The sequence below is a fragment of the Nanorana parkeri genome, unplaced genomic scaffold (assembly GCF_000935625.1).
Source record: "Nanorana parkeri isolate BGI_ZX_2015 unplaced genomic scaffold, ASM93562v1 scaffold992, whole genome shotgun sequence".
Classification (NCBI taxonomy): domain Eukaryota; kingdom Metazoa; phylum Chordata; class Amphibia; order Anura; family Dicroglossidae; genus Nanorana; species Nanorana parkeri.
The window spans coordinates 34717-46752 of record NW_017307260.1 but is presented as its reverse complement, the minus strand read 5'-3'; the positions used below and the strand labels follow the sequence as shown (position 1 = coordinate 46752).

At 44.4% G+C, this 12036-nt stretch overlaps 1 protein-coding gene across 1 annotated transcript in view; it reads left to right on the top strand.

Moving 5' to 3' along the window:
• Positions 1 to 12036, top strand: part of NFATC2 (nuclear factor of activated T-cells 2) — a 64034-nt gene that overhangs the window by 35827 nt on the left and 16171 nt on the right. The window contains exons 4-6 of the mRNA XM_018566956.1: positions 1511 to 1713; positions 4476 to 4648; positions 9795 to 9935. Of these exons, the coding sequence (XP_018422458.1) occupies positions 1511 to 1713; positions 4476 to 4648; positions 9795 to 9935 (517 nt within the window). The remainder of the gene's footprint in view (positions 1 to 1510; positions 1714 to 4475; positions 4649 to 9794; positions 9936 to 12036) is intronic.

Below are 12036 nucleotides of genomic sequence, written 5' to 3'. Positions count from 1 at the left end.
GGCAAGCTATCAGAGGAGTACAGGGCAAGCTATCAGAGGAGTACAGGGCAAGCTATCAGAGGAGTACAGGGCAAGCTATCAGAGGAGTACAGGGCAAGCTATCAGAGGAGTACAGGGCAAGCTATCAGAGGAGTACAGGGCAAGCTATCAGAGGAGTACACGGCAAGGTATCAGAGGAGTGTACATGGCAAGGTATCAGAGGAGTACACGGCAAGGTTACATTTATTTATTGGTTGAATGACACAATATTTGACTGTAGTTCCTCTTTGTAACACACAGCAGATCACCGGGGCAAAGCTCTCTCCTTTTTTATTTGTGTAACACAGATGACTATCGCGAAATATTTACATCATTTTATGAAGTTGTTTTCACAAATGAAGTATGAGCCTTCATCACTGCTCCGGCCTGGTACTCTGTGTGTGTGTGTATAGACGTCAGAACATGCAAATATGTAACATCGGCCTCCTGAATACAGACAGTCATATCCAGGACATCTGCTTAAACAAATTTCACACACGGGAAGCATGCTCTGTATTTGTAGAGATCAGGTTGTTGTATACCTGGGGTATGAAACGACTGCTTGTTCTGTTCTATAGCAGCCGTGAGCTGCCTTTTAAACTACATGATTTAGCTTGTACTGCTACAGGCTGGCAAGGCATACAGGAGTTTCTAGTTCTGTTGTAACAGGTTGAAAAATATTGTAGGTGACTAGTGATCTCTGTTTACTTAAAGTAACAGGTCTGATTCTGCTTCAGATCAACTTGGCTACTCCCATTGGTGCTGTGTTCATGATCATATACATAACATGTATTTATAATATAATCAAAGTGGAATTTCACACTAGAATTACGTTATGAACATTAAACAGCCATGTAACACATATTCTTTGTTACACATATACCAGCCATGTAACACATATACATATACCAGCCATGTAACACATATACCTTGTAACACGTTTGAAGGCTGGCCGAAGGCTAGCCTGGATTTGTGGGAGGAGCCTGTGTCTTTAAAGACGGCACGGCTCACAGGGGATTCACGTCGGCGGGTCACGAAGGTCCCCACCCGCCCATTCCCCTTGCTTTCATTCATTCATTTAATTAATTTACATTCAGAGTATGCCCCCTTTTAGGCATACTGACCTGAGAAGGCCAAGGCACACCACAGGCCATTGGGGGGGGGGTGGCAGGGTATCACTTACTTGTTAAGGCTCGGACCACAAATATACATATATCAGCCATGTAACACATACACATGGATATACATATATATACTCTGCTTGTCCAGCTATCAGGATTGCAGACTGCCATCTATTAACAGCAGCACCATGCAACTCATGATGTTCTCAGCCCCCACCATAGTATCTATGTCTTGTGATGACAAACTCTTTAATGGCACACGCTTCCTCTGTGCCTTGATGCTGCTGTTTGACATCTGACTTCAATTAACATTTTCACTTTTGGATGTAATTAGGTTATTAACAGTATTTGTTGTTATGTTGTTTCTGCAGCTTCATGGCTACATGGAGAACAAGCCTCTGGGTCTGCAGATCTTTATCGGCACAGCTGATGAAAGGATCCTCAAACCCCACGCTTTCTACCAGGTTCACCGCATCACAGGCAAAACTGTTACCACCACCAGCTACGAGAAGATTATTGGACATACCAAAGTCCTGGAGATCCCTCTGGAGCCCAAGAGCAACATGAGAGCGACGTAAGTAGGAACAAACTGGTTTGGGGTACAGTCAGGAACAAATGCTGAGGACAGTAACATTATAGAAGGTGGTTTTACTGTAGGTGCCCTAATGAGCCTCATCACACTATTATTATTATTATTATTATACAGGATTTATATAGCGCCAGCAGTTTGTGCAGTCCTTACTATGAGAAAAAGAAGTAATGAAAATCTGTATGTATGGCCAAGGTACAGTTATGATAAGGCTCCATTCAACAATTCCACATTTTTTTCCACATATGTATGGCCAAGGTACAGTTATGATAAGGCTCCATTCAACAATTCCACATTTTCAGCAAAAAATGTGGAATTGTTCAAGAAACTTTTGGACGATTTCTTAAGGGACCGCAATATACAGGGATACAAGTACTCATAAGAATGAGATCCTAATAGGTTGGACTTGATGGACTAATGTCTTTATTCAACCTCAAATACTATGTAACTATATATACAGCGTTTGCCGTGCGGGCCAAAAAAGCTAAATTTTTTAATCCGCATGGATGCCGCTTGTTTGCGGCTATTAAATAGCCACGAAAGTGCGGAATCCGCCAGATTGTCGCGCTTCTACTATTTCTGGGCCTGCACGGTTTCGGGAATAGTCTGAACAATGCACATTAAAGTGCATTGTATTCTCTGTTTATAGCGGCCCCGCGCGTATCCATACAGCCGAATATGTGCGCACAGCTGCTCCGGTGTGAATGGAGCCTTACTATGTAAGCAGATGGGTACACACGATGCCTCCTTAGCTGATGACCTCAGTACCGCCATCCTTCCTCTTAGTTTTGTATTAGGGTTACCAAAGATTACAGTGAAGCAAATTTCTTCTCAGAAAGTGAGATCCTAGCACTGTAACTTTAATCAGGGTAAGATGGCTGCACCCCAACAATAACAATACAATACACATACAAACTCTTTTTAAATGTGTACCATTGTAAGCACCAACAGTGCCTTAATAAAATAACAGAAGCTGAGAGAAAATAGGGTCAGTGTCCCATTAACTCTTCAATGTCTGGTCCACAATGGCATGCACAGTGCTTTCAGTGTACAGTGGAGGTAATCAACATCCTATCATGAACCAATATATAAATAGTATTGCTGACAGTCACCCGCATCACGCTGTGCCAAGATGTGGGTGTATTTTCCCACATCACAATTACCTGACCATAATATCATGGCTACAGAAAGCAAAAGTGAGTGGAATTCCAGTCACTAGGATTCTGACTTAACCCCTTGCAGGAAAACTGTTTAAAGCTGAACTCCAGCCACAAACTAAGAAGGGGAAAAATAAGTCATCTCTTGTGATGCGTGATTAATGCCTCATTGTGTCCTCTTTCCTGTTCATTGATTTGCACTCGCTGGACAGAGAATGCCATTTGATTGGCTGCCACGGTCAACAGCCCTAACTGCACCATTTTTCTTTTTATCAACCCCAATATTGTTCTCTGTGGACATCATTGCATGAGTACGGCTTTTAGGTGACGGAAAGGATGGGGTTTGCATTTATTTCACTGCACCTTTTTCTCAATCATCAGAGTGTACATTACAAAATTTATTTTGGATCTTATATAAGTGGTTGATTTTTTTTCTTCAGTTTAAATGCGAAATTCACTAGTATATGGTTTTGTGTAGTAGTGGGTATTTTGCAGGAAATTGTTTTCTGTGGTGGAGTTTTGCACTTCTTATCTCGGCATCCTTCCTTGGTAGCTGACAGTTTGTATTTAATGTATATGTTGGAAGCTGATGGTAGCCTGGCTGTACTAAACAGCTTTTCATATAGGTTCACAGTCCAGTTAACGATGGGCCTACTGATAATGGGTTCGGGGCAGCTTGTGTAAAGATTTTACAGGGGGAAAGTCGTCTACTATAGCCAACCTTGTGCAAACAGATCTATGACAGACAGTGACAAAGTCTGACTATGATTGTTCTGAATGCCACACCACTGGATTACATTTCTTCAGTTGTCAGCCGACATTAGAATGTGTTGCTTACATGGTAAAAGACATGTCCCCTTTTCTTCGAAGAAAATTAGACAGTCTTTCAGTGGTAACATAGATCAATCATATGTTGGAAAGGATTCTGCCATTGCAAAGATCTTGTTATCAGTTGGTCATAGGTCCCTTTGGCAGACTATGCTAAATGATTCTCGAATTAGTAACTTCTTGCTCTTATTGACCTTGTATCACTCTAACTTAATTGACAATCAATGCTGTGAGTTACATTACAATAGTTGATTTCTACCTACTTTCTATATTGAAAAAGTACCTGATCTCAAAAAGGGAACATTTGCTATGCATATTATAGGAAACATCTACAATTGTTAATCATGCCTTAGGCTGGGTTCACACCTAGGCGTATCGAATATGCTCGTTTGAAAAAGCAAAGCCCTGCTCCTCTACCAAGATGGCCGCCTCCACAACGAGGCATACTGCACAACAAGGCATGGTAAGTCAATAATAGGGAAAGATCAGCTGCAGGGAGACCACAGACAATACTACTGACTAGCCTTTTGCCCCCTGCTTGCCTTTTTCTTTCTTTAAAAAACTTCCACAGTCCTGCAGCGAGCTCTTTTGTAGTCATCCAGTGTATGAAACCTCTCAGCGGCACGTGTATAACCTGCGCACAGCTTCATTTTCTGGTATTCAGCTTTTGTATTGCACTGGTGTGATTTAATGTTTCATTTCATCTTTGGGCTCTCTCTGCATAGCTGACCATGTGCATTGCTCTGTGTTCTCCGATGACAGGATCGATTGCGCCGGAATCCTGAAGTTAAAAAACGCAGATATTGAACTGAGGAAGGGTGAGACGGACATTGGAAGGAAGAACACCAGAGTACGCCTTGTCTTTCGAATACATATCCCAGAAGCCAGCGGGAGGATTGTTTCCTTGCAAGTGGCGTCCAGTCCGGTCGAATGCTGTGAGTGTCCGAAATATACTGCTTCATCTTTTTGGCATCAACCCATTTTTTTTAACAAATACCCCTATCCAGGGCTCAAAATTTCAAGTCCTGAGCTACTAGCCAGGCCTTAAGAGTTGCTCGCCACCTGTCGCCCCACCTGACCCCTACCATGCCCCGCCCTTAACTCTGCCAGGTCAGTGGTGTGACACAGAGATCAGTAACAATGCAGAGTGCAGAGGCCAGTGGTGTGATGCAGAGTACAGAGGCCAGCAGTGTAATGCAGAAAAAAGCAATGTATCCTCCATGTCCCAGGTGTCCTGCTTCTCCTGTGCTGTCCTTCCAGCCAGTAGCAGCTCTGCAGTCTTCCTCCCAGCCTATGGCAGCTGAGGTTGGCAGAGGAAGTGGCGGAAGTCCCCCCCCCCCTGGATTTCCACTCGCCCCCACGCAATTTTCACTCGCCAATTGCGAGGGGGCGAGTGGAAATTTTGAGCCCTGCCCCTATCAATAGAATGAACTTTTAATTTCACTTGGCTGTGATGTAACACCAACCTGGCATATGGGTGCATTATATTAGTCCTGATTCATGGAGCTGTGATCACACTACAAAGGCTGCCACTGCTAACCTACACTAGTCTGAAGGCTGTGATGCTGATCCTGTGGCTTGAGTACTTTCTGACGCAATGGATTGGAATAGTTATGCAGAGTTCTGACTTTAATATCTGCATTCTTGATCCAGGCCAGTCCCTTTAAAATTACTAAAGCCAAAAATCAGCCAGGCAATTCATGTTCTTAGGAGAGTAGCAGCGGTGGTATTCCCTGTATTTTTACCAGTACAGCTTTCTTTTACAGCATATCTAAAATCGCAAGTTGGTGGATAGAGTTAGAACCCATATCTGGTTTTTATTGCGGTCTGTGTCCCATTAGGGGGATTTCCATTCACTTCCTGTTCAAAAATCACAACAGGATGTGACAGCATATCTCTCCAATGTGAGGGGAATTTCCATCTTAGACAAAGATTACTGGAACAGATGTCCCCGTTAGAAAATATTCCCTCTGTAACCTTTTCAGTTTAGAATTTGCATCACTTGCTGTCCAAAAAGAAAGATAATAACTCTCCAGCATCACTCTAATCAGAAGACTGAGGTTATACTGTGAGTTCAGGGTGTCACGGACCAACCCCCTGAGGGGGCGTCACCATAACGCTGTGCGATCAATGATGCAGTGATTGGTGCTGACGTCAACACCACTCTCTGTATCATTGAGGATCTCTCAGCCCAGAGGACAGGAAGAGGGTCCTCCGACATCACATGATCAGTCTGAAGGCTGTGTAATAGGTAATTATTAAAAAACAGCATTATATACAGCCTGATGGTATATTAAGGGGAGGGAGGAGGAAGTACCAAACCTGGATTTGGGCGTTAAGTGTCATTGCATCCTCCTTTCCAATCAGGCCTGTTATCTGTTATTTATTAGGTGCCAACGAATTTAGTAGCAAAGCAAATAGTGAACACTTATAAGTTACAAAATAAAACAAAAAGGAAGAGGGTGTTACTTGGTGGTGCTCAGAGTCTAATAAAGAAAAGAGAATGATACAAGCAGCATAGAAACCCTTGATGGGTTAGGTCTGTGAAGGTTCTCATTCACCCAGGTCATGGTATATCTTATTTTTTACAGATATACTTGATGGGTTAGCGATAGTCAAATCTAATCTATGTCAGATGTTTGCATGCACTTTGACCTATTGTAACATTTCCTTGAAAGTCATTTTTAATGGCAGACATTTCACATTTGCCTGTTTATCACTTTTAATGCGACCACAGGCTTATTTTAAGACAGACTGCATCACCTTCCTGGCCTGAAGAGAACACGTCTGTCATTGCTTTACCTGTAAGAAAGCGATCAATGTAAATAGCCAGATTAGCTTTTTATTACAGACTTATGTGAGATGTTGCATAAGGAGGACTGGACTTATGGAAGTGCTCTCTTTTGCGGGCGGATTGGTGTCAATGATTCATGCACACTGCAGCAATTTATCCTTTCTCTGATCAGCCGAATGTCACTTCCTGAGTAGTATGCTTTGTATTTCCAGGGGGGTGAGATAACCATCAGAACAGTATAATTTAGAACTGCTCTAGAAAAGGGTCTGCCTGCTTGAAGTGTTTACATGTACTCTATTTCTGTACAGTGAACCCGCCTCTACCAAACCATTATCACAGTGAGACATTTTTCTAATACCATTTTTTTTTTATAGCATTATACTTAAAGTCCCGCTATGGACCAATGCAATAGCACTACAAGGGTTAAATGTCTAGGGGTAGAGGAACAAGTTGGAATGCCTTATTCCTTGCTCTGGCAGGCTTCCTCTATTGTAGGGGGTGCACTGCATAGAGATTTTATTATTTTTTTGTAATTCCCAGCTTTGGGTTCACACCTAGGCGTATCGAATATGCGCATTTGTAGTTTCCGAGGGCTACCTGGCTGTATCCCAATGGATACGCGCGGCAAATACGCCCCAAAGAAGTTCCTGTACTACTTTGGGCGTAGGGCGTTTTGCAGCGCGTTCCTACGCGCTGTAAAACGCCAAGGTGGGAACCATGCCCATAGACAATCATTGGTTTTCACATGTTGAGCGTTTTACAGAGCGTAGGAACGCGCTGTAAAACGCCCAGGTGTGAACCAGGCCTAAAGGAGAACTATGAGGGGAGTGATTTGCACTCATCCTCATAGTTAGAACCGACGTGTGACAATTAAACTGTCACATGTTGTCTATTGATCGGGAAGTGAGCGAACACCTACTGTCGCTCGCTCACTTCCTCATTATCTCCCTGCAGAGACTGTCAGTCAGGGATTCCCCCTCCCTCTCCGATCCTCCAGCGCAGACTGGAGGGACGGACGGGGAGGGGGGCGGGCATAGCTGGCTCTGCCATTAGATAGGCAGAGCCCGCTGTCAATCAGCCAACTGGGTGGATCTTGACAGTTTTGTCGGGATCCGTCCTCGCTGTGGCGCACTATATATACTGAGCTTTGGGTCACCCTAAGCTCAGTATATATTGGGGGGTTTTATGTAATTTTCAGGCCTAAAATGTGGAATATAACATGGGTGCAAAAAATGAAAAAAGGGCCTCAGTCATGAATGGGTTAAACAAACCACAGGGACGTTGTGTCTTTGTTAATGAACTTGTAATGGTTTTGAAATTTCCATCTCGGTGCACCTCTAGTAGTTGCCCTTACCACTATGTGAGTGTCAATTGCAGCTGTAGAGGGTTGTGCATCAGAGCTGATCACATCCTAGCAGCATTGCCAGGCTGATTTCTCAGATAAATCCTTGCTTGGCTCTTCACTGCCACTTTCAATAGATTGTCACTTTCTATCCCACCACCCACTTCCACAATGTTGCCTCATGATCTTGTTTCACATGTGATTCACTCTTAGTTTTTTTGTTGAGTTGCTGAACCCATAGTTTAATGTAGTGTGATACAAACCATTGGGGTTTACAGAACTTTTCGGGTTTTCCTTCAGAGTTCAGTTTTCGCTTAGAAACTTTAGTTATTTCCAACATGAAGTAGGCAGAGAGAACTGGCTGTGCTCTGCTTGTCTGAGAACATTGCCATTTTGTGACACTTGAGCCATTTAAAGGAGAACTATTGGGGTAAGTGTTTTTCACGGGAGGACACAAACTAGCGTCCTCCCGTAACCCAAAGCTCAGTAAAACACTGAGACCGCCGCAGGCAGGACGGATCCCGACATTACTGTCTGGATCCACCCAGCTGCGTGAGTGGCAGCTTGCTCTGCCTATCTAGAGGCAAAGCCAGCTGTACCCGCCCCCTCCCCCGTCCGTTCCGCCAGTCAGCGCTGGAGGAGCGGGGGGAATCCCAGCAGGGAGCTGTGAGTGACAGTCACCACTCTCTGCAGGGACATGATCGAGAAGTGAGCGAGCGACGGTATGTGTTCGCTCACTTTCCGATCTATTGAGCCGACCTGTGACCGTTTCATTGTCACAGGTCGGCTAGAACTATGAGGTGAGTGATTTTCACTCGCCTCATAGTTCTCCTTTAAGCACAACGTTTTAATCTCAAAATTGAAAATGCAAAATCTGGTCGTTTGAAATGATCTAATTATATGTAAGACAATATAAAATATGGATTTGGTATACATAGAATTATATTTATTGTGAAATGAAATACAGGACCTAAAAAATGACTTAAACACAAGGCAACAAGATGTAAACTAAATGACCAAAATCTCAAAAATTCTTTAAAGTGACACTATCTCAGGAGTTCAATCTTAAAAATACATTCAAGCACCTTAAAGGAGAACTATGAGGCGAGTGATTTCCACTCATCCTCATAGTTAGATCCGACCTGTGACAAAGAAGCTGTCACAGGTTAGCTCTGTCGATTGGGAAGTGGGCAGAAGCATGCCGCCGATCCGCTCACTTCCTGATCGTCTCCCTGCAGTCAGCGCTGGAGGATCGGAGCGGGGAGGGGGGGAATCCCTGCAGTCACGGCTCTCTGCAGGAACGTGATCGAGAAGTGAGCGAGTGACGGTATGTGTTCCCTCACTTCCCGATCTACTGAGCCGACCTGTGACCGTTTCATTGTCACACGTCGGCTCGAACAATGAGGTTGAGTGATTTTCACTCACCTCATAGTTCTCCTTTAATGACACCTGATAATGTTTAGCATGACGCCGTTGTAAGCAAAAGGAGCAGAAAGATAATGATTTTCTGCTGATCTAACCCATACAAATCATTAATACTGTAACAGCAGGGCAGAGCTGATAGTTGCAGTGTACAGATGTCAAAGAGGCTGAAAGTCTAAGCCATATAGAAAGCTGTAGGTATGATTCAGCCTTTATCAGCACCTAATTATTTCAGTAGACGTGCAGAAATGAAGGTTGCAAGTATATGTCTGCTTCTAATACAGTATTCGATAACACAGTAATATCAGGCAACAACAAGTCCCGGTGATTCCACTAAGTGGCAGGATGTGGTGGAACTTTTGGTTTGTCAGTATTTGAGATGACAAGTTGCTCAGCCTCTGTCTAAAATCATGCAGCGGGAACAAAAGCGCTGTGCGAATGATAGTGATGGAATGTTGTGTAGAATATATATATTTGTTTTATTTTTCCACTCACATGAATTTCAATTTATTTTCCTGTCCAGCTCAAAGATCTGCTCATGAACTCCCTCTGGTGGAAAGGCAGGACATAGACAGCTGTCTTGTGTATGGGGGGCAGCAGATGATTCTGACCGGGCAGAATTTTACAGCTGAATCCAAAGTTATCTTCACAGAGAAGACACCAGGTAAGTTTTGTCTACATGTGTCTATATGATTACAGTTTAGGAAATCATACCTGAACTCTGTCACAGTCTGTGCCCCTCTGCTTCAGTACTAAAAATTAGGGATGCACCGATAATAGGAACAGTATCGGTGCCGATACCGACTATTTGGGGCAAGTTCCCTTACTCACCCAAATGCTCCGATACTTACCCCCGATACTGGAACTTATGGTCAGAGAGAGATTTCCTCTGACCGGCAGTAAGGCGAGGGAACATGGAGCCTGCTTCAGGGCCAATCAGGAAGCCGGGTGTCGGATAATGACTCGCCACCTTGCTTCCTGATTGTCGGGGAAGCTAGGCTCCGTGCTGATTGGCCAGGAAGCTGGCTTCCTAGCCAATCAGCATCTAGCTGGCCAAACAGCATGGAGCCAGCTTCCTGACCTATGAGGAAGCCAGGCGGCAGGTAAAGACCCTCCGCCAGGCTTCCTTATTGGCCGGGAAGCTGGCTCGATGCTGATTGGCTGGAAAGCCGGCTTCCCGGTTAATCAGCATCGAGCTGGTGTTTGATCACTTCAGAACACCAGCCAAACAGCATGGAGCCGGCTTACTGGGCAATCAAGAAGCCAGGCGGTGGGGAATGACACGCCGACCGGCTTCCTGATTGGTCAGGAAGCTGGCTCCTTGCTAGCGGAAGTACCAATATAAAAATAATTATTGGTACTCGATACTGAAAAAACGGTGTTGGTGCATCCCTACTGAAAATAGAAAGGAGAGTTTTTTGAAGCACAGTTGTTTTCATTAAACCTATTATGTGATCGCTGTTCTATACAGCCATCAAGAAGGGGTAACATGGAACAATCAATCCCTCCTTGACAGCTTCAGCTTTCTGCACAGAAGCCTGGGTTTCCATATGTTAGAATGAGGATATGCCCGAGTCTTTCTATGACTAGGCCTGAATCCAATCCCTTGTAATACAACAGACATGTGAATACCTTCAGTCTATACACTATACAGTGATCAGTGACTGGGAACCAGTGTTTCCAGTACATAAACACACAGTGAGTGGAATTTATCAAGCCAGGAGAGAGAGAGCGAGGAGAGACAGCCAGGAGAGATAGATAAGACAGCCAGGGGAGAGAGCGAAGAGAGACAGCCAGGAGAGAGAGAGCGAGGAGAGACAGCCAGGAGAGAAAACAAGGAATGACAGCCAGGAGAGAGAGAGAGCTAGGAAAGACAGCCAGGAGAGAGAGCTAGGAAAGACATCCAGGAGAGCTAGGAAAGGCAGCCAGGAGAGAGAGCTAGGAAAGACATCCAGGAGAGCTAAGAAAGGCAGCCAGGAGAGAGAGCTAGGAAAGACAGCCAGGGGAGAGAGCAAGGAGAGACAGCCAGGAGAGCGAAGAGAGACAGCCAGGAGAGAGAGAGACAGCCAGGAGAGAAAACAAGGAATGACAGCCAGGAGAGAAAACAAGGAAAGACAGCCAGGAGAGAGAGGAGAGACAGCCAGGAGGATGAGCAAGGAGAGACAGCCAGGAGAGACAGAGCGAGGGAGGTTTTTTTCCTTGGTAGATCTCATGTAGCTCGTCATTTGAAAAGTAGATCTTAACACCAAAATTTGTGGGCACCCCTGTGCTAGATGAACACTTGATTTGTCAGGATCTCCATGCATTTCTTTTTTCTACTTTCTAATCTTTACATCGCAACCTTTTTTCCTTCCACATAAACTTTCATATTCCCTATCGGTGTCAATTCCTTGCTGCCCTCTTTTGTAGAAGGATTGCCTTACTGCATGGTAACACCATTGTGTATAACTAATGTGTATTCTTTGTAGTTCCCCATGTTGGCGAGCTGCAATTGTATACAGAGGCTGTAACTAAACACACACTGATGTTGTCTGGCACCCCATCCCACCATTACCTTGCATAAATCTCCACAACACTGCAGGCAGCCTGAACTCTCTCCCTCTCTCTCTCTCTCTGATGTCATTGGGATATCCCAAGAAAACATTGCAAAACAGGAAAAAATCTAAGCGCTCTGATTGAGAAACAGTGGTGCTGCAAGCCGGTTGCCATAGCTCTGGGAAAACGCAGGGAGACGGGGTGGAATCCAATGTTTTGGAAGGTTCCCT